This window comes from Halichoerus grypus, chromosome 11, assembly GCF_964656455.1.
Source record: "Halichoerus grypus chromosome 11, mHalGry1.hap1.1, whole genome shotgun sequence".
NCBI classification, from domain to species: domain Eukaryota; kingdom Metazoa; phylum Chordata; class Mammalia; order Carnivora; family Phocidae; genus Halichoerus; species Halichoerus grypus.
Genome location: NC_135722.1, coordinates 36374435 through 36399404, shown reverse-complemented (window position 1 = coordinate 36399404; position 24970 = coordinate 36374435). Strand labels below are relative to the sequence as shown.

Sequence of the window (24970 nt, the reverse complement as noted above, 5' to 3'; positions counted from 1 at the left end):
GAATAAAATCATGGGTGGAGAATATCCAGCAAGAGTAAATGTTCAGCACATGCCCAGTGTAAAATGCATTCTCAAATTATTGATATTATTCCCATACAAGAAATAATCATTACATTTTACATGGGCTGTCACATTCTCCTCCTGTGTCCATGGCAAATATTATAAATTAACCCCAGAAATCTTCTCAGTGAGCTGGAACCTTGAGTGCTTTCTCAGATAGCGCTCCAGGCAACCACAGTCAGATGATCAGACCTGGCTTTCAAGATAAACCCTGTTTGTCATCCCTGGTTAAGAATGCAGAAATATTCTTAGAGCTCTTCCGCTTCCTTTATTTATTTCCTGTCCACATTTAGGGAACACCTGATATGTAGGTGTCCAGTTGACATATAATGCTAGCCACATGCATAATTTAAAATGTTCTGGTAGCCACATTAAGAAAATAATATGAAACAAGTGGAATAAAATTTAGCATTTTTTATTTAATGCAATATGTCCAAAACGTTATTATTTCAATGTGTAATTGATATAAAATTATGGAGGTATTTTACATTCTTATTTATGGAACAGTCTTGAAATCTAGTGTGTATTTTATACTTAGAGCGCATCTCAATTCAGACTAGCTGTATTTTAAGGGGTCAGTAGCCACATGTGGCTCGTGGATGCTATATTGGACAGTGAAGCACTAGATCCTCATGTCAAGGATGTAGAAACAAGGCATGTCCATGACCTCAAGTAGCTCACTGTGTATTCAGTGACGCAGTCACAAGCAAATCATAATATTTTCCTGCACAAGGAGTTGCTACCTCCCAACTTGGATTTTCATGAAGAACAGAGTAATGTAGCCTGTGTGAGAGCAGAATGCCTGACATCCTTTCAGGCTTTGTTTCATTTCCTTGTTGCTACATCTTGCATATCTGACTGGAACTGTCGGCTCCACTTGGAGCCTGGAGGTCTTACACTCTCTGGCCTCATCACTTGCTTTGAGTGGGGGATTGACTCAGTGCTGCTGCAGATCAATGTGTTTCTGCTCTCCTGCCTTGACATTAGTCCATAATAACTTGACAGAATAGTCACTTAATGAGCTTATGCTATAATATGCCAAGTGCTGTTCTAAGCAATTCATGTAGAGGGTGATGGGGAACCCACCAAAGGCTTCTACCACACTTAGAATACACTCCTTATGGCTTAAAAGGACCTACCTGATTTGACCCATAGCTACCTGGAAGACCTGATTTCCTACTATCATCCCACTACCTCACTTCCCTCTTGCCACCCCAGTCCCCTGCCCCTTCCTTTCCACATCTGAACTCTTTATATTGGTTTTCTCTCTGCCTTGAGTGCTATTGCCCAGGATCATTGTATGGTTTACTCCTTCATTCATCTAACACCCCTATCACTCCCCATCCCCTCACTCTGCTTTATTTTTCCTCATATTATCACCACCCCAAATAAGATACATATTTCTTGTGTATTTATTTGTGGGTTGTTTCCCCCACTAGAATGTGATCTCCACATGCCAGGGAAATTATCTTTGTTCTCCATTTTGTTTCTGTGCTTAGAATAGTACAAACACATAGCAGGTGCATGATAAATATTAGAATAACATCACATACATATTATCTCATTTAATCTTGATCCAGCCTTTTTTTTACTAAAGGAAAGGAGTGTGAGAAACCACATATCACACAGTCATTAAGTAGCAAAGCTGAGACTTTAACCTAGTAGTGTGTGTGTCCAGAGCTCAGATTTCCAATTACTGTATTTTTTCTCCTCTAGGGAAGATGAAACCTTGTCTCTGACCTTTGTCTATGCATCTGTCCTCCTGTAAATTCTCCAGGAAAACCTTTTCGTTTTGTTGGTACGATTTTTCTTCCTCTTATATTCATACATTACTAGGCCTCATTAACCCGAGGAACTGAATGTAGAATGTAGTGACAGGTTTCAACAGTGCTATCCACATATGCATTGACGAGCTCAGGGCCATCATTTAGTTGATGTTGATGAAAATATATTTTGATTGCTGCAGAACTGTGCTGCTTTGGGTTCGTTTTGGGTCCATCTGTGCTAAGTGGTAACTGAAGACTTTGCAGAGTAAAAACCGGTGCAACAACTGACAGGAACTCATCCTTTCGTACAGCTCACTTTGAGGATGGAAGTCGATCTCAGAGGAGCAAACACAGTCTTTCTATGTGCTTAGCCTCCATTTCAGCTCAGTTCCACAAAATCTCCTTGAACTCCTTATCATGCCCTGCGTGCAGAGCCAAGGATACTGTCCTGATTACCTATTGCTGTATAAATGGCTACCTCAGAGTTGGTGTGAAACAACCACCATTTTACTATGCTCATAAATTCTGTGGGTTAATAGTCCACACAGGGCCCAGTAGAGATGGCTTGTATTTCCTTGATATCTGGGCCTCGGCTGGGAAGACCTCAGTGGCTGGAGAGGCTTAGACACCTGAGAAATGGAATCTTCTGAAGGCTTCTTTCCTCACCTGTCTGGTGCTTAGGTTGATACTGCTTGAAGGCTGGGCTCAGCTGGGTCCTTGACTGGACTTAGCTGGGTCCTTGACTGGACTTATGTACACATGTCTGGCCATGTGTCTTCAGCTTTGCACAGCATAGCAGTTGGGTTCTAAGAGATAATCTCTTGAGATGGGTCATCCAGATAACAAGCATTCCGGAAGCTGACAGACTTCTGACCTAGCCTTGGAAATCATATTACATACTTCATGCTACATTCCCTTGGTTAGATACATGTTTTTAAGGGCAAATCCAGATTCAAAAGGAGGATAATTAGACTGGACCCCTTGATGGGGAATGGTGAGGTTACCTTGCAAATATCATGTTTTGGACATTCTTGGAAATTCTTCCATAGACACAGAAAAAAAAATTTTATACTACCTGTGAGCACTGGAAGTTGATCACCGGAAGAGAGGCACATCAGATTTCTATCAGGCAGCTTCATTACAGCATACACATTATGTCTATAAACAGGGTTATTTGCTTTGCCTTGTGTTTCTATCCCAGTGTTCAATTAGCAATTTTTGTAGACCTATTATCTTGCTGTGATGACTTACTGTGTGAGTTCTGGTGTTGCTTTGGAGCTTAGACTGTGTTTGTTTGTATTTATTTTCTTTTCTTTATTTATTTATTTACTTGACAGAGAGAGAGAGACACAGCGAGAGAGGGAACACAAGCAGGGGGAGTCGGAGAGGGAGAAGGAGGCCCCCTGTGGAGCAGGGAGCCCGATGTGGGGCTCGATCCCAGGACCCCGGGATCATGACCCGAGCCGAAGGCAGATGCTTAACAACTGAGCCACCCAGACACCCCTGTATTTATTTTCAATGTTGACACCCAGCCTCATTTGCCTGGCTAATTCCCATTCCGTCTTTTAATTATATGTCACTTCCTCTAGGGAGGCTTCCCTGATTCTTGCCTGGATTATGTTCCCCTTTTGTGTATTACTATATCTAGCACATGTCATCTGGGATCAGAAGGGCCTGCTTTTGTCTCTAGATTGTAGGCTTTATGAAGGCAGGACCAGTGTGTGTCTTAGCCTTTGTAACCTGTTCCTACCACTTAAGAGGTCCTAAATAATTACGTACTGGTAAAGAAAGCTGCTTTTTACATCTATTATCGAGTGTCTGATCTGCAGGGATAAAAGGCAACCAAGGGCAGGGAGAGGGCCACAAAGTTAGCATGATCTATTTCTGTTCCTTCCCCATACTCTTTCTTTTCCTTCTTTTTAGTCTTCCTCTGCACTCAGAGAAGAAATCAATCATAGAAATCGCCCAGCATACTTACCCATTGGGCCCCCAGCTCTGTAAGGAGGGCAGCGGGGAAGTATCTGACATTATTACATCCTTTATGGTGAGTTGACTTTACCACTCACAGTGTGATCCAGAAAGTGTACCCCCACTGCAGGCAATGAGGTGGATAAAGCTTCGGTCTTCCTGTGCTCCAGGGATTTTTGTGTTAATACAGATTTCTAGGAATACTCATCAGAGAGTTGGGGTGTCAGAGACCTATTGTAAGCCTCTTTCCATCTTAATAAATATGTACTTTAATATTTCCAAGGTGGCATTTCCTTGGTAGTTGGCCTAGCAAAAATGTTTAAGTATTATAATTTTCATAGTCCAGCCTAGTTAATTTTTTTAAAAAAGCTAACAATTTTTCAGTATCTGCTATATTGTGGGCCCTGAGCAAACATTTCTAATTATATTTTTCTTAATATTGTTCCACAGCCAGGCAGGTAGTATAATGTCTGCTTTAAAGATGGGTAGATTGAGTCTCGGAAGGGTTAAGAGGATGACTGGTATCTTGGATCAGCTGCTTGTGGGGGCCTGTGGTTCAGACTCAGTATGTCTGCCCCTCACTCTTCTATTTACCCACCTTAAGCCCAGTCAAATGATTTCATTACAGCCTTGTATATACCCTTTCCCTCGATCCTTTAGTGTCTCTATTCTAGAAAACAGTGAAGGGCATCAGAACTTGTCCCCTTAGCATCCTCTCAGCAACTTAGGCTGTGAAAAATTATATGTAATGTTGGTATATTAGTTTTCTAGCACTGCTTTAACAAAGTGCCACACACTGGGTGGCTTAAAACAACAGAATTTTTTTCTTATGATTTTGGAAGTCAGAATCCAAAATCAAGGAGTCAGTAAGGTCACACTCTCTCCACAGGTTGTAGGGGAGAGTCTGGTAACTCCTGGTGTTCCTTGACTTGTGGTTGCATAATTCCAATCTCTGCCTCTGTCTTTGCATGGCCTTCTTCCCTTTGTGTATTTTGATGTGTCTCCTCTTCTAATAAGGGCACCAGTCATTGAATTTAGGGCTCACTTTAACCGCGTATGTCCTCACCTTAACTAATTACACCTGCAGAAATCCGAAACGAGGTCACATTCTGATATTTCAATGGACATGCATTTTGTGGAGGACATTATTCAACCCCCTGCAGCTGGGTATGGAGGACGAATTCAATAGGAATTTGAAGAAGCATGTTGGAAAGCAGGGGAATAGGACTAGCACATTTTCAAGGTTCTGTGTTTCCTTTGATTGCAGCCTCTTTTTCTTGGGGACCTTGTAAGTCAAATGAGACCCCCCAGAGCACCTGACAAGGAGTCACAATCACTGATTAAAGGGGAGGAAAAGAGACTTTGCCTTTTGCCAGTCTCTCTCTCTCCCCCCCCCCCCTCCAGTTTCTTTTGTTTTTCTGTACCATCTCCTTGCTTCAGAAAGAGAAAGAACATATTCATACCAAGACTCCCGGCAGGAACAGGCAAACTTCTATGATAAAGATAAGCATTAATGCAGCACTATTTTTCTTGCTGTGTTTTACATTTAGACAGTTTTCTTCCGAGTTCCTTTGGGTAGTTGTAGAACCAAAACAGTCACAAGCCACCATCTTCACAGTGGAGAGAAAAAGGGCCTCAGAGAAAGGGTCACTTTGGGGATGCTTATAAGACTATTACATAAAACTAAAGTCAAAGAACAGTTTTGCTTTTTTTATTCTCATATTGGATATTCCTATCGGACCAGGTGTTTTAAAAGAAGCCCAGAGACATGGACCACTGTTCAGTTCTTCATCAATTTTGTAGTTTAATGATGCATTTCTGAATTATCCCTGTGGAGCCAAATTAACATTTACTGAATCTGTATTACTTGGTTGGTGTGCTGCTAGACACTTTTTCCATGCTTTCTCAGCTAATCTTTCCAACAGCTCTGTGTGATGTGTCTTATTGTTTCCATTTTTGGGTGATGACACTGAGGCTCAGGGACATTAAATGCACTCATTTAGATCCTAGAGTGAGCAAGTGACAAAGCTGGACTTGGACCTAGGGCCTCTGGGACATAGAGGAGAATAACAAAGCTCCTAGTGAAATCTTCCCATAATTACTGAGGAAGGATTCATGGAAAATGCAGGCCAGCCCTGTACTGTGATGATGTTGATGGTGTGATGATCTCTTCCATTTTTGGAGCACCTACGATGTGCCCAAAATGATACCAGATGGTTTAGAAAGTTTATTTTCATGCGGTTTCATTATATAAACGTTTCTTGAACATCTCTTCTGTAGGAGAGTCTGTTCAGTTGTGAGGAAACAGAGACTAAGCCAAGTTTTCTACTCTTTAGTAATGGTATTGTCCACATGTTGCCCACACAGAAACTGGAACATGGACAGTTGGCCCAGTCTCTCTAGGATTTGCATCCTATGCTGGGATTTGCATCCAGATTGGTCAGCCTCCAAAACTTTGCTTTTTCTGTATAAACTTGGATGAATCTAAAACAAGTTTATTCATTCATTTAAAAAACCCCATTGTTGGGCACCTGGATGGTTAAGTGTCTGCCTTCGGCTCAGGTCATGATCCCAGGGTCCCGAGATCGAGTCCCGCATCGGGCTCCCTGCTCTTTGGGAGCCTGCTTCTCCCTCTTCCTCTCTCTCTCTGTCTCTCATGAATAAATAAATAAAATCTTTAAAAAGAAAACCCTATTGTTTAGTAATAAAAGATGTTTGTTGTAAAAAGGAAAATTCAGAAGTATAAAATGACTAAAATAAATAGTTTAAATGCCTCCCATTTATCCTCTATTCACCTTCCCCCAAGTGTAAACCACTGGTAATAGTTTAACATACATTTTATAGACTTTCTATGTATGTACAAATATATATATATATATATATAAATGATTAATATACATTATATATAACCTGCCATATTTAATATATAATACTATATATCCAAGTAGAAAAGCACTTGATTGAGTTTCTACTTAGTGTTTTGTTTCTTACTCCTATGGTAAAATTGAAAAGGATGGGAACTAGTTTTCACTCCTCATTCCCACCTTTTTTCTGCAATCCACATGCCCATTCTGCTCATAACCCTACTCAGGACTTTGAGTGAAGGACAGCTTCCAGTTCTGGAGACCCAGTGCCTCTTCGCCAATGAGCAGAGTTAATACACTTTTTCAAAGAGACTGAATTACACAGGAGGATCTGGGATTATAGGATTTGGTATATGAGGAGGTCATAGGGGTCTAAGCTAAAGTTGCTACACCCAGGAGAGAGAAGATGGAGACCCCTAAGTTCTTAAAGGGATGTCTCCCAGAGTGGGGCCAGTTCCACTGAGGAGAATGGATTTGTGGTGCAGCTAAAGATTCAGGTCCCTGATATCAGGGTACCTGCTCTTGGCAAAGATCTTATCACCTGAGCTTAGCAGGGAATAAGCAGGACTTTGAGCTGCCTTTTTATGGGTTATGGTAATAACCAGTGTGCATCTCAGTCTACTCATGAACTTTTGTCTAAAATCCTGAGAACCATAGTGCGATCCTGCTGAGTACAAAGTGGGAGTGGAAAATAACCAAATAATGAAATGGGGAGCTTTGAGTCGTATTTATTCTGAGTTAGAAAGATGTTTCTTGAATTCAAACAATTCAAGCACCATTTTAGATTATAAATAACACATGTCCTTGGGCCTAAAGCATAGATTTTCAGGTTTTTTTTTAATTTTTTTTAATTTTTTATTTATTTATTTTATTTATTTATTTATTTTTTTTTTTAAAGATTTTATTTATTTATTTGACAGAGACAGCGAGAGCAGGAACACAAGCAGGGGGAGTGGGAGAGGGAGAAGCAGGCTTCCCACCGAGCAGGGAGCCCGATGTGGGACTCGATCCCAGCACTCTGGGATCATAACCTGAGCCGAAGGCAGACGCTTAACGACTGAGCCACCCAGGCGCCCGATTTTCAGTTTCCACATTTAGGAAAGTAAGGATCATCTTGTAATTGATGCATACATTTTATACATAATTACTTTCTTCCCCACAAAATATTACTATAAAATAATTAGTATTTTTAGTTAATGTAATTTGGCATATTCCTAGGGTGTTAGCAAAATAATTAACATTCCTTATACCCATTCACAAAAGAATATTTCATCTGAGAATGATTTCTGATGAGTCTTTACCTCCTCATCCTAAAGCATGGATAGATAAATAAGTGCTAAAAATTTTTAAAAACTTTATTGAGATACAATTTTTATAGCATAAAGTTTACCTCCTTAATTTGTACAATTCAGTCATTCTAAGTATATTTTCAGAGTTGTACAACCATTATTATCTGATTTTAGAGCATTGTTAACATCCTAAGAAGAAAACTCGTGCCCATTCACCCTCATCCTCCATTTCCTCAAGCTTAGTCCTCAGTAACCACTCATCTGTTTCCTGTCTCTATAGATTTGCCTATTGTGGACATTTCTTGTAAATGAGATTATACAACACATGGTCTTCTGTGACTAATTTCTTTCACTTAGCAAAATGTTTTTGAGGTTCATGCATGATACATGTTGTAGTACATAGCAGTGCTTCATTCTCTTTTATTACTGAATAACATAAAATAATATACAAAAATAATATTGTATGGATGTACCACATTTTCTTTATGGATTCATCAGTTGATGAATATTTGAGTTGTTTCTACCATCTGGCTCTTATGAGTAACATTTATATGAACATTACTGTGCAAGTATTTGGACATATGTTTTCATTTCTCTTGGATATATACCTTAGAGTAGAATTGCTGGAACATGTGGTAACCCTGTGTTTAATAGTTTGCTGAACTACCAAAGTAATTTCCAAAGTGGCTGAAATGTTTTAGATTCCCAACAGCAATGTAGAAGGGATCCAATTTCCCTACATTCTTATCATCACTTGTTAAGATTTTTATTTATTTGAGAGAGAATAAGAGAGAGAGAGAGCATGAGAGGGTGGAGGGTCAGAGGGAGAAGCAGACTCCCTGCTAAGCAGGGAGCCTGATGTGGGACTCGATCCCAGGACCCTGGGATCATGACCTGAGCTGAAGGCAGTCGCTTAACCAACTGAGCCACACAAGTGCCCCTTCTCTGTGTTTTTGATTCTAGTGTATGTGAAGTGGTACCTCATTGTGATTTTTTGCTTTGGTTTTCCATAATTTCTAATGATGCTGGGCATCTTGTCATGTGCTTATTACCCATTTGTGTATCTTCTTTGGAGAAATGTCTATTTAAATATTTTCCCCATTTTCTAATTGGGTTATCTTTTTATTGAATTGTAAAGGTTCTTTATATGTGTTTGATTCAAGTCACTTGTCAGATAAATGATTTGCAGATAGATATTTTCTTACAAGGCTTAGATTATCTCACAATCCTTAGCTATTCTTTATGAAAGAAATGGCCTACCTCAAAGAGAGCTCCTGAAACCACATCACTTTCTCCCCCTCCCACAAAGTCCCTGTGATAAATACATCAACACATCAGTACCAGTTGTATTTCATTTTTGAGCTCTTCTAAGTTTCCCTCACCTGCCTGATTCAGTTATGTTTTTCTTAATCTTATTTCTCCTTGACCTCTCTGCAACTTTTGATGCTAAAGGCAATCATACTCTTTGTCTATCATTTTTTCCTCCCTCCCTTCCCTCCTTCCTTTTCTCTCTTCCTTCCTTTTATAAATATTAGGCATATACTAAGTTTCAGAAGTTCTGCTAAGGGCTGGATCTAAAGTAAAGAAAGATAAATTTGAGATACATCCCCGAGCGATTTATGCTATAATAGAAAAGGCAGGTATTAGTAAAAATACTAGTACACTAACAAATGATTACCCTCATGAAGGAGAAGTGCTGAGTGTTATAGGAGTAGGTTACAAGGGAAACATAGCCACCAAGGAAATCAGGTGTTCTTTACTGAGGATGTGAGGACTGAGTTGACAAACAAGGATAAGCAAGCATTAACTGGGCCAAGAGGGAAGAACATGTGAAAGTATCTGACCTGAGGGAAGTAGATAAAGGCAGTGTGGGTGAGCAGAGCAGGCAAGAGTGAAAATGAAACAAAATGGGGCTAGGCTGTTAGGTGGAAGTGAAACCATGACGGGACCAGGAGGACAGAGTAACAGTATTCACATTTTGAGATCAAAGGGAAGTAAATGGATGGAAAATTTGAGTAGGGATGGCAAGGTGATCAGATTTGAATTCCTAAAAGATCGCTCTAAATGTAGTATGAAGAATAAATTAAAAATGGGCAATACTGAATGTGGGGAAGATCCATTAAGAAGCTATAGCACTAACTGATAGCAGCTTAGATGTGGGTGAGATAGTGGTGGTTTGGATGAGGGTGATGGCAATGGAAATTGGGATATAGGAATGAATTTGAGAGATATGTAGAAAAATCAAGACTTGGTGTTGGATATATTATAAGGGATTAAGGGAGAAAGAGACTTCAAGAATGACTAACAATGACATGTCTCTAATTCTTCTGTCATCGTTTGACAATGACTGTCTTGGTTTGTATCCACCACTTTATAACCTTTGGCCACAACCTCTCTGTTCCTGTTTCTTCATATAGAAAATAGGGATGATAATAATTCTTAAGTCATATGAATGCTATAACACATTAGAGCAGAGTCTGGCTCATAGTATGTGCTCAATGAATGTTACTTATGAAAAATCCCAATTATTAGTGCTATGTAGAAAAGCAGAGGAGGGAAGTGACTAATTTCTTAAAAATTAAATATATGGAAGACTTTTGATTCTGACCAAGATGGACTAGCCCCATTTCTCCCAGGCCTTTTCTCCTACAACAAAAAGAAAACCCTTGGACATAACACAACAAATAGCCAGGAAGACTCTGAAAGGTGAAAGGAAGGTGAAGTACCTGGGAACTTTGGGACTTGAGGAGCCACAAAGAGTAAGTTGCCCATTTTATATTTGTATCTCCTATGTCCTAGTTGAGGAGCTGAAGAAGACTGCAACATGAAACCAACAATAGACACATAAAAGCTCCAAGAAAAGTCAACTCTACTTCTTCTAGGGAAAAGGGGGATTAACAGAACAGAAAACCTTTTTGAAAATACCTCCTCTACTTTAGCCATCTGTCAATGGGAAACCTGCTTGGCAGAGAGAAACTGCTGATTCCCTCCCTGTAGTAATGTCAGTGGGGTTCAGCATGGTCCTGGGCCTCCACTCCACCCAGCAGCTTGGAGACTGAACAAGGCATTGCAAGGCAAGGCTAATAGACACACTACTCTTTTCCCAACTTCATTGTTAATGGGGCTCACCAGGGAGCTGAACCTCCATCCAGTTCTGACAAGGTATTATGAGATAGAACTAACATCATATTTAATAAGGAGAGACTGAATGCTTTCTCTCTTAGATCAATAACAAACCAATGATGTCCACTCTCAACACTTTTGTGCAACATAGCACTGGAAGTCCACACAAAAGGGAACAAAAGGAAATAAAAAGCATAGAGATCAGAAAGAAAGAAAACTATTTCTATTTATAGGTGACATGATTGTCTATGCAGAAAATTGTGAGGAATCTACAAAAAAATAAACCTATAGAATGAGTTCTGCAACATCACAAGCTATGATATCAACAAACAAAAATCAATTATATTTCTATATACTAGCAATCAACATATAGAAACCAAAATTAAAAGAATAATATTATATACGATTGTTCCAAAGCAAAATGAAATCTAGTTATGAAGCTAACAAAACATGTATAGGATCTGTATGCTGAAAATTACAAGACACTAATGAAAGAAATTAAAGAATAAATAGGTAGATATACTATGTTCTTGGATTGGAAGACTCAATGTGATAAAGATGTCAGTTCTCTACTAATTGATCTGTCAGTTTAACACAATCCCAATTAAAATCCCAACAAGACTTTGTGTAGAAATGAACAAGCTTAATTTAAAATTTATGTAGAGAGATAGAAAAACTAGAATAAACTAATTTTGATAAAGGAAGAATAAAGTGGGGGAAATCACTATATCTGATTTTAAGGCTCTCTATATACTTACAGTAATTAAGGCAGTGTAGTATTCACAGAGGAATAGACGCATAGATCATTGGGACAGAGTAGAGAACTCAGACCAACACAAGTATAACCAGTTGGTTTTTGACAAAGGTACATAATCCGTTGAATGAAGGAAAAGTAGCCGTTTCAACATTTGGCACTCCAGTAATTAGACAAGCATAGGCAATTAATAAATAATAACAACTAAATAAACCTCAACCTAAAGTTCACAGCATATGAAAAAAGTAGCTCAAAATGGGTCATAGATTTAAAATGTAAAACTGTTAAAAAAAAAAAAAAATAGAAAATCTTTGCAACCTAGAGTCAAAGAGTTTTTAGATATGACATTAAAAGCACTATTCATACAATAAAAAGTAAATTGAATTTTATCAAAAATAAAACTTTTGCAATGCAAAGACTGATAAGAAGATGAAAATACAAGGTATAGACTGTGAGAAGATATTTACAAGCCACATAATAAAGGCCTTATATCTAGAACATATGAAGAATTCTTAAAACTCAACAGTAAATTAAAAATCCAATTATAGATGGGTAAAGGACATGAGCAGATATTTCACTGAAGCCAAGCCTAAGATGGAAAATGAGCACATGGAAAGATGTTAAACATCATTAGCTATTGGCAAAATGCAAATTAAAAACATAGTGCGGTATCACTTACACACCCATCAGAATGGCTAAAATTTTAAACGTGGCAATACCAAATGCTGACCGTGATGTGGAGAAACTTGATGACTTATATATTGCTGATGGGTATATAAAATGGTACAGCCATTCTGGAAAATTTTTTGGCAGTTACTTAAAACATGAAACATGCATTTATCATGTGACCTTGTATTTACACTCTTGCATATTTATTCCAGAGTAATGAAAATATATGTTCACATAAAAACCTGTACTCAGATGTTCATAGAAACTTATTCATAATAGCAAAATAAAGGAGACAATTCGCGTCCTTTAATGTGAGTACGTTAAACAAACTTTGATGCATTTGTACAGTGGAATACTTCTCCCCAACAAAAGCCTATGGATACATACAACAACTCGAATGGGATTCAAGGGCATTTTGTCTAGTGAAAAAAGTCAATCTCAAAATTTACTTTATGTGGAATTCTATTTATACAACATTCTCTAAATGACAAATCTATAGAGATGAGAACATATTAGGTGACAAGGGACAGGGACTGGGGATAGGTGAATGTGGGGAAGTGGTAAATAGGTGTAAACAAAGAAAAAATAGCTTGATTGTGGCGGTGGTTACCTGAACTTATACACAGGACAGCTTACAACTATTCACTTACAGACACATACACACCCCTCAAAATGGATGTAGATTTTAAAACTGGTATAAACTGAATAAGGTTTATAGACTAGTTAATGGTAATAAACCAATGTTTGTTTTCTGGCTTTCATGTTCTACTACAGCTATTATAAGATGGCACTATTGAGGTAAGCTGGGTGAAGTGTAATGGGACTTCTTGTACTATTGCAACTTCCTGTAAATCTGTGACTATTTTCCTTTAAAAAGTAAAAACCTACTTACACTGTGGCCAACACTTTAGAAGTTCCTTTGGGTCATAGCATAAAGTGGAGTTTTGGAAAGAATGCAGGAAAAGAGATGAGATGGATGAGAGTTTGAGTTCCAGACACACAACTTATTGTCTATGTGCTTATCCCTCTTAAGTGCTTCAGACCCCAATTTCCTCATCTATAAAATGTGACTGGTGAGATGTGCTTGGCATCTCCCAGTGGGGTCATTTACAACAATTTTGTAAAATAAGTAAGAGATTACTTTGGACAAAGGAAAGCCACAAGCCAGCCAGACCCCAGACATGGAGCATATGCAGCTGAAGTGACTATTTCAGTATCTTCTTTGGGTCCTGATTAGTACACTAAGGAAAAGAAGGTGTTAATGGATAATGGCTATTGATTACATTTGATTACAATGTTACAGAGGTAGATTAGAGTCTTTCTAAGCCATTCTGCTGAAGGCAGAGGAAGAATAGGAGGAGGAGAAAGGACCCATGTGAAAATGACAGTGCTTCGTGAGTGCTCAGTAAATATTAGTCAGCATACCAATAATTATCATGATCAGTGGAGAAACAGCATGCCACCACAATCATTATTCTTTTTCCTGAGAGGTTGGATACTCCAAATATACTGTAATCAAACTCAGGTCACACATCAACAATTACAAACATACATCCTTCACCTTCCCAATCTATAGTCTTGTTTCTTGGGGACCATAATTGAACATAAGCAAATACTTATTTGGGTCTTCAAAGAGGTATTCTTATTTAATTGTCTTCAAAAGCCAGTCTGTTCACAGCCTTTCTGCCTGAACTATCAGCTTATAAAGGAAAGAGAATGTTTTTTTAACCAATTTTAACTACTATCCGACAATTAAGTCTGCTCACAAATAATTGCAGTAGTGATGGCAATAGTAATAACAGTAATAAAATAGCTTACATTTATGGAACACAGACTAGTTGTAATGTGCTATAAGCATTTTACCTATATTAACTAATATAATCCTCACGACCACCTCAGGAGATAGGTTCTATTATTATCCACATTTTACACCTTAGGAAACTAAGACACAGATTGGCTCAATAACTTAAGTTCACATAGCTAATAAGTGGCAAACCAGGGACCTCTAACCCAGGCTGCATGGTTCTGGAGTCTGTGCTCTCAACTGCTTTGTCATGCATCTCTCCCCTGTTCAGCTGCTTGTCCAGCACCTTTTGCAGCATCTCCAACAGCTGTAAGGGAATTTGATGTTTTTAGAGACCTTTCCTTCTACTGTTATTTCTGTCCAACATAGGTCAGATCTTCAGTGGGAATTTGGGGCTAGTATAGAAGAAGACCTTCTTCCTTTCTGGCTTTATGGAATCACTTCCATATGTCTTGGTTTAACTTCAGCCACATCCAGATTTGCTTCTAACGGCTCAGTGATATCATCACCCTGGTGTCCAGTGTCACAATTCCTAGCTCCGCCACTAACTGGTTTTGTGATCTTAGGCAGATTAGTGAATGTCTTTTGATCTCAGCTCCTTCATTGTAAAATGAGGCATCTTCATATGATTGATAGGAGAATTAAATGATGTATGTGTAACATTTAGCTCAATGCCTGGCGCTCTCTAGGCTCAGGACCATTATGTGAAGTAATGATAGGTAAGGTGGAGGTTGTATAAAATATGCTATAGTTGCTGTCTTCAAAGTTAATCAGTTAAAACATTAATGATAAAACTCGCAAATATCACCATGTATCTGATTGCCTCTGAGGATTTAAAGATACCAAATTTGGTAAAAGTTCCAAGGTGGTGAAATTTATGTGGTGTGGAGAGCAGACATGCAAGGCTTTTATGGCAAAAGCATGGGCATGAAGTAGTGTTTGAAGCCAGCCAAGGGCGCAGATAGTCCAGCTACATTGGGAGACTGTATACTGAGTCATGGAAACAAAATGACAAACTGGAGAGAGGTAGGAATGAACTCATAGGTTTGCAGGCCAGTGATGGGGCCATCTCATCAGAGAAGAGGGTTTGCTTCAAAAATAATTGGAAGATAAGACCAGGTAGGATGGATGTGTTAATTAACTTGATGAGGGAAACCTTTCACGATGTATGTGTATAAGAAATCATCAGTTTTGTCAATTATACCTCAACAAAGCTTGGGGGAAAAAAGACTTGGTAGGTGAGGGTGGACCAGATGTTTGGGATGTTGCATAAAACCATACCTTTCTTTCACCTGTAGTGCCCTTCATGGGCAATTCTGACTGAGAAAACCATGACCATTTTTAAAAGACCAATTCCAATACTACCTTTGGCAAGAAGACCTTTCTCCCTACTGCCAGAAATTGCTTTCCTCCAATAGACTCTTACTTCAGTTTATCTTTATTCCTCCTATCTATCATGACCACACATGCCGGCTTGTGTAAGCTATTATGAGTCATGCCTGTTATTCCAGTGTGATTATTAGCAGAGTCTCCGTTCACTCTAAAGTATATTCTGTTTGTCTGATAAAATATAGGTCACCTACTTACAACCCTTATCACTTCTCCCCTGTGTTCTGCTTAGTTGTATATTGACGTCTGGTGGCCTCTATTAAAATGTTCATGTGAGCAGAGATCATATCTACTCACCTTTGTATTCCCAGTACAGACCCTAATAATTATTAAATGAATTTAAGGGATTGAAAATGTGGGCGTCGAAGTCTATACTCTTCGACTTTTTGTGTGCCCAGCATCCTCTGGTTCCTGCGTATGCTAGGTGCTTCATAGGTCTGTAAATTTGATCTGACATCCATGGGCTTGTACGATTTCTGGAGTGTGCTGGAGATGACATTAGCACAGACTAGAAGTGAGTTGTCATAAATCTTCTCTTCTCCCTACCTGCTAACCTGTGCATGTTTCTCACTGACCATTTGGGTTGGTCTTAAGGCTGGAAGAAATTTTTTTTTTTCCTTTTTAAATCCAAGGTGTTAAATTGAGAGTCATATGCTTGTGTGTGCTCTACTTTAATTGCACATGGGTGACTAAAACAGCTCTACTTTGTAGAATTCAACTTTTCTCATTACCAGGTCTCTGTTAGAAAATTTAGAATAAAAATTAATCATGATAGATGATATTTCAATGATCTAACAGTACATTTTATAAACTATATTGAATTTTTAGTGTTGTTCAGTTAGTGTTATTTTGGGGAGGTTTCTAGCTGGGATTTCAACTCTTGTTTTACGACCTCTTGTGACTTAAATAAATTTATCTGAATTTTCTTCTTAAAATTTCTAAGAAGTTATACTAGTGGATGTTAAAGGGAATAATGCCTAAACTTTCGATACTGTTTATTGACAGAGTAGTCGTTTGGATGACTGTTTAAATTTCCTGATTATCACAGGAAAGTGTCATTATCTGTGAAATCTTGATTTCTAACTTGGAATCTTTCAGTTCATTTTTTAAAGTGTTGGATCTACATCCTCCAACATCTTGTGGGTTAAGGATGCCACAGCTATTTGAAAATATACAACCATGTGACTACCCATCAGGCATCAACCCAGGGTTGAATGCTGACCCTTGTGAACTTGGGCTTCGTGGAAAACTAGAGTTCAGGGCCCCGCTGAAGGCCCTTGGAGAGAGGTCCTAAGAATAAATCCCTTTTGGACTCGGCACAACCCCATGCTTGCCAACATTTTCCATGACCAATGAAATTCCTTTGAAATTCCTTGTTAGTAAATGCTTCTTTGCCAGGTTATATTAACTGAGCCTTCTTCTTTGGAATCTCACATGTGGGATTGTTTCTTTTTCCTTCTTTGACCTTAGAGGAAGTTTTCCCAACCTAGGTGCTGCTGACGTTTTGTACTAATTAATGTTTTCTTGTACTGGGCTTTCCTGTGCATTGTAAGATGCTTAGCAGCTTCCCTGGCCTGTATCCACTAGATTCCAGTAGCACCCCCACCCCAAGCCATGATAACCAAGGATATTGTCAGACATTGTCAAGTGTTTCCGGTGGGGAGGAGATGCAGAATTGCTCCCTGCTGAGAAACACTGCCTTGGAGCCTCAATAGAAACCTTTGCAGGTCATGGAAAAGGCAATGTCCTTAGAGCAGCTCTTACCAGTCCTGTGACTTGCATAAGACCCTGACTTCTCGGACCCTTAGTTTCTTTACCTGCAAAGCAGGGATAATGACACTCAACTTGCAGAGTTGTTGAGATTTCAGCCTCACTAGGTGTAGAAACTGCCAGGTACATAGTAAGAGCCCCATACCTGGTAGTCCCTGTCATTCTTCTTTGGTGAGTCCCAACTTTTCCAACACTTGTGATGCCAACTTAAGAAGACATGTGTCTCTCTTTCTCCCCCTGCAAACAGAGCATGATGAATGTGGCAGCGGGCAGCACAACTGTGATGAGAATGCCATCTGCACCAACACTGTCCAGGGACACAGCTGCACCTGCAAACCGGGCTACGTGGGCAATGGAACCATCTGCAGAGGTAGGCTTGCTGCCTTAGGGGTGAGCTGGGGCCTCTGGCCTGCCTCGGCTCCTGGTACTCATGTGGCAGACCCTTTCCACCGTGGTGGTAACTGAGCCTGGCCAGGCTTCTGTTCCTGGTCTGTCATCTGGTGAGGGCACTGTGCAGCAGAGAAGAAGAAAAATGTTTTAAGTCTACATTTTGGATTGAATGCAGAAGGATGCCTTTGGGTGAGGGGCATTGTTCCACAACTGTGACTGGCTCTGTTTGGCTTTGCCTCTCGGCCTGAGTTTGGGAGGGACACTGTGATTGCTGATGTTCCCTATGAGCTTTGCTCAGAGAGCAAGTGGGCACTGCCCGTGGCCATATTCGAGGTATCTGCTTGGTAGGAGGCTTCAAGTCTCTCTCTGTGTGCTGAGCAGTTCAGCAATTCAGAGGCAGTGCCTTGGCTGCCATCTGCATTTAGAATAAAATTAAAATTGCTCCTGATGGCTTATGAGAGCATTCAGAATCTGGTCTCTGGCTCCTCTCAGCTGGCAGCTCTCTCTTCTCTCTCTCTCATTCCTTCTACAACCAACATATTATTCCTCACTATTTCTCAAACATGCCAACCACATTCCCATCTCAGGGCTTTGCGCTCTCTGTCCCCTCAGCCTGGATACTTCCTTGGGGTCTCTATGCAAGGATTCCCTTATCATAGCAACTTTGGTTGGCCAACCCTAAAATAGCACCCCCTATTATTTCTTAGCCTCATACCCTACTTAACTAACACAACGTGACAGAACATTGTATATTTATGTGTTTGCTTCTGTACTGTCTGCCTCCCCATTGGAATGGAAGCTCTCTGAGAGCAACCACTTAGTTTTGACTCCCTGGTCTGTCCCCAGCAATTAGAATGATGCTTGGCACGTTGTAGGCACTCAGTAAGTATGTGTTAACTTACTGAATTAACCAAAGAGGAAAGTGACAACATTACACTGAAAAGGGGGCAAAATGTACAAAAAACAGGAAATAATCCTTTGAGTTAGGTATTATTGTAATTATCCCCATTTTAGAGGTGACAAAAGTGAGGCACAGAAAGGTTAAGTAACTTACCCAAGGACACACAGCATATTATCAGTACTCCCCTGCAGAGATGACATGCTGATGAAGAGAGAGAAATAATGTGCAATGACTAAGTAACCATATTCATGCTCTCAACTGGGGAGAATTTTTAAAAATCGATTTTATTCTCGGCACACCAACTGAGTAGGTGACTGTGGTTAAGCTTCTAACTCTTGGTTTTGGCTTAGGTCATAATTTTGGAGTTGCGGGTTAGAGCCCCGAGTTGGGCTCCACGTTCAGCCTAGAGCCTGCTTAAAGTATTCTGTCTCCCTCTGCCCCTCCCCACTGTGCTAGCTCTCTCTCTCTCTCTCTCTAGTACATAAATAAATCTTTAAAAAATTGATTTTATTCTCTGTTGGTGAGGTTGGGGTAAACAGATTTGTTTATTATTTGTTTACATGACAGTGTAAATTGGTGAAACTTTTTAATGGCAATTTGAGAAAATCTATCAACATTTAAAGTAAATCTGAAGAGTAATATAAGGATCCTCTTGATTCCATCAATTTTACCTTCTGAAATGTATTCTAGGAAATGCACATGTCATGAGGGGAAGAATATGCACGTACAGTGATGTTTTGCTGCATAGTTTGTATTCACTAAAAGTCAGAAACAACCAAAATATCTGTCGGTAATGGAATGATTGATTTCACATATTTTGTGGAATGGAATACAGTGATTTAAAACTCTATCTCTATATATGTACATACACGTGTGCATGTGCATACACACACTCTGAAAGATCTCCGAGACATACTTTTGAGAAAAACAATCTATAGGACAATACCTATATTATCATCACATATCTAATTTATTATTTACAAATATCTATATGCATACTTATGTCAATGCGTAGAGACTGGAAACATGCAAACTGTTCATTTTATTGTCCATGGGGATGTGTATGTGTGACAAAGAACATTGACCTCAATGAATTCAATGTTGTTTGCATCTTTTACAGTGGGAATTTACACATATAATATTTGTGTGTGTGTTTTTTTAAGTTCCATGAGGCAAATAAAAGTGCTAGTGCTCAGGTTTTAAAAGAAGGCTGAAGATACTTAACAAAGTAAAACAAAAAGACCTAAATATTAATATAATTCCGTGGATTATCAAGCCCACTGCTGGTACTTGCATGCCAATGCTAGAAGTCTGAGGAGCACATAGGGATTTGACTTTAGTGCATTTTTTTTTTTTCAGAATTATGTTACCTCATAAAATAATATTAATTGCACTAATTCAGTGAGTTTGTGTTTGCCAAACCTTCACATGTCATTGTGGTACGTAGTAGCTTCACCTTTGTGAAATTTGAAAGTCTGATTGTAAAAAATATAAGTTTCAGTAACATTCCTGGTGTCCACAGGCTCTGAAAATACATCTTCACTTGAAAGTTATGAATCAAGGACAGTAATTTTCTTACCGTGGTTCTCATGGTCATTTGTATGGACATCAATAAGATAGGGAGAATCTCATGTTTTATAAATAGTGCCTAGGGGGGCAGGGCAGTGTAGTTGAAGAACTGGACCACAAGGTTACAGAGTTTGGGGTTAGACAAGATTTCCTTGCTGGTGAGTTGTAACTTCTATATTTTTACATAGTAAAATTGGGTTAACATCACCATCTGTGTTTTTCCAACAATGTTATTGCAAAGAAGTTTTAAAAGAGTGTATATGTGTATATATATATCTCTCAATGTTTTTTAAAATATCAAATGCTGTAAAATGTAAAAACAGTATCAGTAGTGGTAAAATGAGTGAGAAGGAGTAGGCAGTTGATGAGTTGGCTTGAACCTCAGCTTTCTGACTGAAGTACCCAAATTTGTGTCTCAGTTTCAAGGCATACATTTTATAGTTTTCCAACTGTAACTGAAACATTTACAGAGAGAGTTGGACAAGGATAACTAGACAACTTAACTAATTTTTTTTAAAGATTTTATTTAGTTGAGAAAGAGAGAGAGAGAACGAGGTAAGAGGGGCAGAGGGAGAGAATCTCAAGCAGACTCCCCGCTGAGTCATGACCCTGTGATCTTGACCTGAGCCCAAATCAAGAGTTGGCTGCTTAACTGACTGAGACACCCAGGTGCTCCAGAAAGATCCTTCTAAGTGAGAGAGAGAAAGATCCTTCTAAGTAAGCGAGCAGGGGGGGAGGGGCAGAGAGAGAAGCAGACTCCAGGCTGATCAGGGAGCCCCCCGTGTGGGACTAGATCCCAGCACACTGGGATCATGACCTGAGGGTAAGGCAGAGGTTTAAGGACTGAGCCACCCAGGCGCCCTTGAACTATTTTTTTAATGTATAAAAGCTCTTCTACAGGTGGTATTATTCAGAGAATTGACTACATCTGCATAGAAATAAACACCATTAACACTATTCACAAGCAAAACACGAGGCAGCACTTTCTCAAACAATACTAATTGGTGTGAATTCTTTCAGATGGGCTTTCCTGGTGGCCAGTGCTCAGGGAAGGTGTTTTTTTGGGATTTTTTTTTTTTTTCCCACGTGGATGGTAAATACCCTTTCAGCTTCAACAGTCACAAAATACGTGGGAGCTGGCTTGCTGAATGTGTTTGCATATGTTACCGCATTAGTTCCACCATAACCCTGGAGGTTGATAGCATTGTTCCAGCTCACGGGTAAATCTTGAATAAGACATAGCTAAATCCAATTTAACCTGATTAGTGCTACTGTCTTTAGTTCCCTTCATCTTTTCCGTTTTTCTTCTCTTTCCCCTTCTTCCTTTTCCTCCCTGGCTATTCATTATTTAACACTCTTTCGTTTGTTTGTTTGTTTCCTTCTAACTAGAGATTGTAAAGAAATCAGAAAGGGAAGAGAGAGTACAATGGCAATCTATAATTTTTTAATTTGCTCCCATTTTTTGATAGACTAAAATACTTTTGAAACTATGCAAGATTTGCTGCTAAAAGTTTGGGGTTAAATGGACAAAACACTGGCAAACTGTTTCAGATCTGATTTGCACAACCTGACCTGAGGGTCAGGATTGTGTGTGAGAATGTTGACCTGCTTTCCTTCCCAGTCCTGCATGGACCTGGATCTGAAGGTGGGTCTTGGGCAGCTGCCAGTTAGTAGGCGAGACCTTCTCCCTTGTCTGTCCCTTAGGGCTGGATGAGATGTGATGATCCTTGAGAACATTCTTGTCTTAATGACTGATAATACTGACATTTATTTTATAAACATAGAGTAAGTATGAATTCCGTGTCTGGAGCATAGTTCTGGGCACCAAAAGAGTAAAAGGCAAATAAGACAAGGTCTCTGGAGATGTCACCATTTAGTGTGGTGGGGGAAAAGATTTGAACAGATGCTTCCCACCCAATATAACTTATTTACAAAATGGTATTATGTGTAAGAGGCTTACAAAAAAATATTCAAAATATAGAGCCACGTGAAAGGCATTATTATGTGTTAGTTAGGACTCCTTTGGTTGCAAATAAGAGGAATCTAGCAAGCCTGGCTATGTAATTGTTAGAGCCCAGAGTAAAATGAGAGTGGGGGAAAAAAGGAAAAGTCTTCTGTTTAAGAGTACTAAAATATAAAGTTCTTGCCTTTCTTTTGTAGTCTCTTTCTCAACTTATCAAGGTGTTTTCTATTTGCTATTTAAAGTCACTCCCGAGGGTGCCTGGGGAGCTCAGTTGGTTAAGTGTCTAAGCGGTTCTCCTTCTCCTTCTACCTCTTTCCCTCCCCCCCAATTAATTAAAAAATAAAGTCACTCCCTTGGCTGCTGGGATACTCTTAAGGTGAGTGCAGATGCTCAGAGAAACTTCAGGCCCATCCCCTAACTTGACACATGCACTTGGCCCACTGACCTCAGGGCTCCTCTCTGCTGGCACAAGTGCAGTGTGATCTGGCTGGGGCAGGGAGGTTGAGCCACTTATCTCCCCTTCCCTTGAGCCCTGCACCCCAATCCACAACAGATGGGCAACCTAAGAGACTGCAGTCTCCCCAGCAGTTCCCTGCATCACTTGTAGAATGCACCTGAGTGCTGTCAGCTTGGGGTGAGGATGACACAGTCATCCTTTACCTGGAGAAGCCCCCGTGCCTGCATTCCCAACCCTGACCCTTCCTGTATCTGCATCAGACCTTGCTGGGGGCAGAGGGCAGTTATTGGTGAGTGGCGAAGACAGAGGCTGTGAGGGACCAGGGCCCAGGGGTCAGAAGAAGGGAGAGCTGAGAACTCATCCTGGGTTGGGTGGAGGCCATGGGAGATGGGACCACACATGAGCTGAGGCTCCAAAGCCTCAGTGAATGCTCTCTTGTCCCATCAGACCGCATTTCCAAAACACATTCAAAGATGAAATTATTAAGAATGTTAAGATGGTGGCACAGAGCATTAATCCCCAGATGAAGGGTTCTTCTGAGCTGGTTGTATGCTGGTGAAGTTGGACATGTCTGCTGGCCTTTGCTTTCCAGGTGTGTCATATAACCTAGAGCAAAAATGTGGTTGGGATTTAGGAACACATTTCTCCAGGAGCTCGAATGCTGATAGTACTCTCTCCTGTCTCCTTGCTGGATTGGCTCCCTACTTTGTCTTCTTATGGGCTGGCTTTGTGTTTTGTCCATGTGGTTGAGGATCAGATCCTCTGTTTTGTAGCTTCAGAAACGTGGCCTTATCAGGCTACCAGAGATGAACTCTTGGGGACCAATATATTAATTTTTTATGATAACTGTTGTGGTTTGAGAAGAGCCTACAAGTGATACCCTTTTCCCCCCACCTGCATTCAGAACCAGTTGAGAGAGAAATCAAGCAGTTGAAACTAAAATGTCAATATGAGCACTGATAAAAATTATACCAGAAAACATTGTTTATGTATTTGGTAATAATATTCATAATGTTGAATCCCCAAATGAGACTGATGCACCTATTCACAGTGGACCAAGGCAACCCCTGGAGCACTCCACGTAGGGCTTCCTCTGCACACTGAAGAGCAATAGAAACAGCCCAGAATGGGTGTTTCCTGTGTACCTTGTGATCCCTAGTGCGTAAGTGAGCAAAGACCTGGGCTCTGCATGTCCAGGTCCTCTCTCTCACTCACCAGCATTCCAGAAGAATGAGAGGGTGGGCCAAGGGGAAACCTTCCTTAGGGAAATCAGATAAATAGAAAAGAAGTCCCCCCCCCCCCCCCCCCCCGCCAACTCACCAACTCCACCAACAACTTATATTAAGCAGTGGCAAAATGTAAAAAAAAAATGGCAAACTGTTTGTGTGTAGTTTCACCTTCTTTCTTAGATGAAAATATGCAGGGAGCTATTCTTTACAATTCTGCATTCTTTTTTATTTTATTTTATTATGTTAATCACCATACATTACATCATTAGTTTTTGCTGTAGTGTTCCATGATTCATTGTTTGTGTATAACACCCAGTGCTCCAGGCAGAACGTGCCCTCTTTAATACCCATCACCAGGCTAACCCATCCCCCCACGCCCCTCCCCTCTAGAACCCTCAGTTTGTTTCTCAGAGTCCATAGTCTCTCATGGTTCGTCTCCCCCTCCGATTCCCTCCCCTTCATTTTTCCCTTTTTACTATCTTCTTTTTTTTTTCCCACATATATTATTTGTTTCAGAGGTACAGGTCTGTGATTCAACAGTCTTAGATAATTCACAGCGCTCACCATAGCACATACCCTCCCCAATGTCTATCACCCAGCCACCCCATCCCTCCCACCCCCCACCACTCCAACAACCCTCAGTTTGTTTCCTGAGATTAAGAATTCCTCATATCAGTGAGATCGTATGATACATGTCTTTCTCTGATTGACTTATTTCACTTAGCATAATACCCTCCAGTTCCATCCACATTGTTGCAAATGGCAAGATTTCGTTGTGTTTTTTTTATGGCTGCATAATATTCCATTTTATATATACACACACACACACACACACACACACACACACACACCCCACATCTTCTTTATCCATTCATCTGTTGATGGACATCTTGGCTCTTTCCATAGTTTGGCTGTTGTGGACATTGCTGCTATAAACATCGGGGTGCACGTACCCCTTCAGATCACTACATTTTTATCTTTGGGGTAAATACCCAGTAGTGCAAT

General features: G+C 39.9%; 1 protein-coding gene across 3 annotated transcripts in view; it reads left to right on the top strand.

The window, feature by feature from the left end:
• Window positions 1-24970, top strand: part of NELL1 (neural EGFL like 1) — a 792671-nt gene that overhangs the window by 455624 nt on the left and 312077 nt on the right. For all 3 annotated transcript variants that reach the window (XM_078058301.1, XM_078058300.1, XM_078058302.1), the window contains exon 14: window positions 17704-17826. In XM_078058301.1, coding sequence (XP_077914427.1) covers window positions 17704-17826 — 123 coding nt within the window. The remainder of the gene's footprint in view (window positions 1-17703; window positions 17827-24970) is intronic.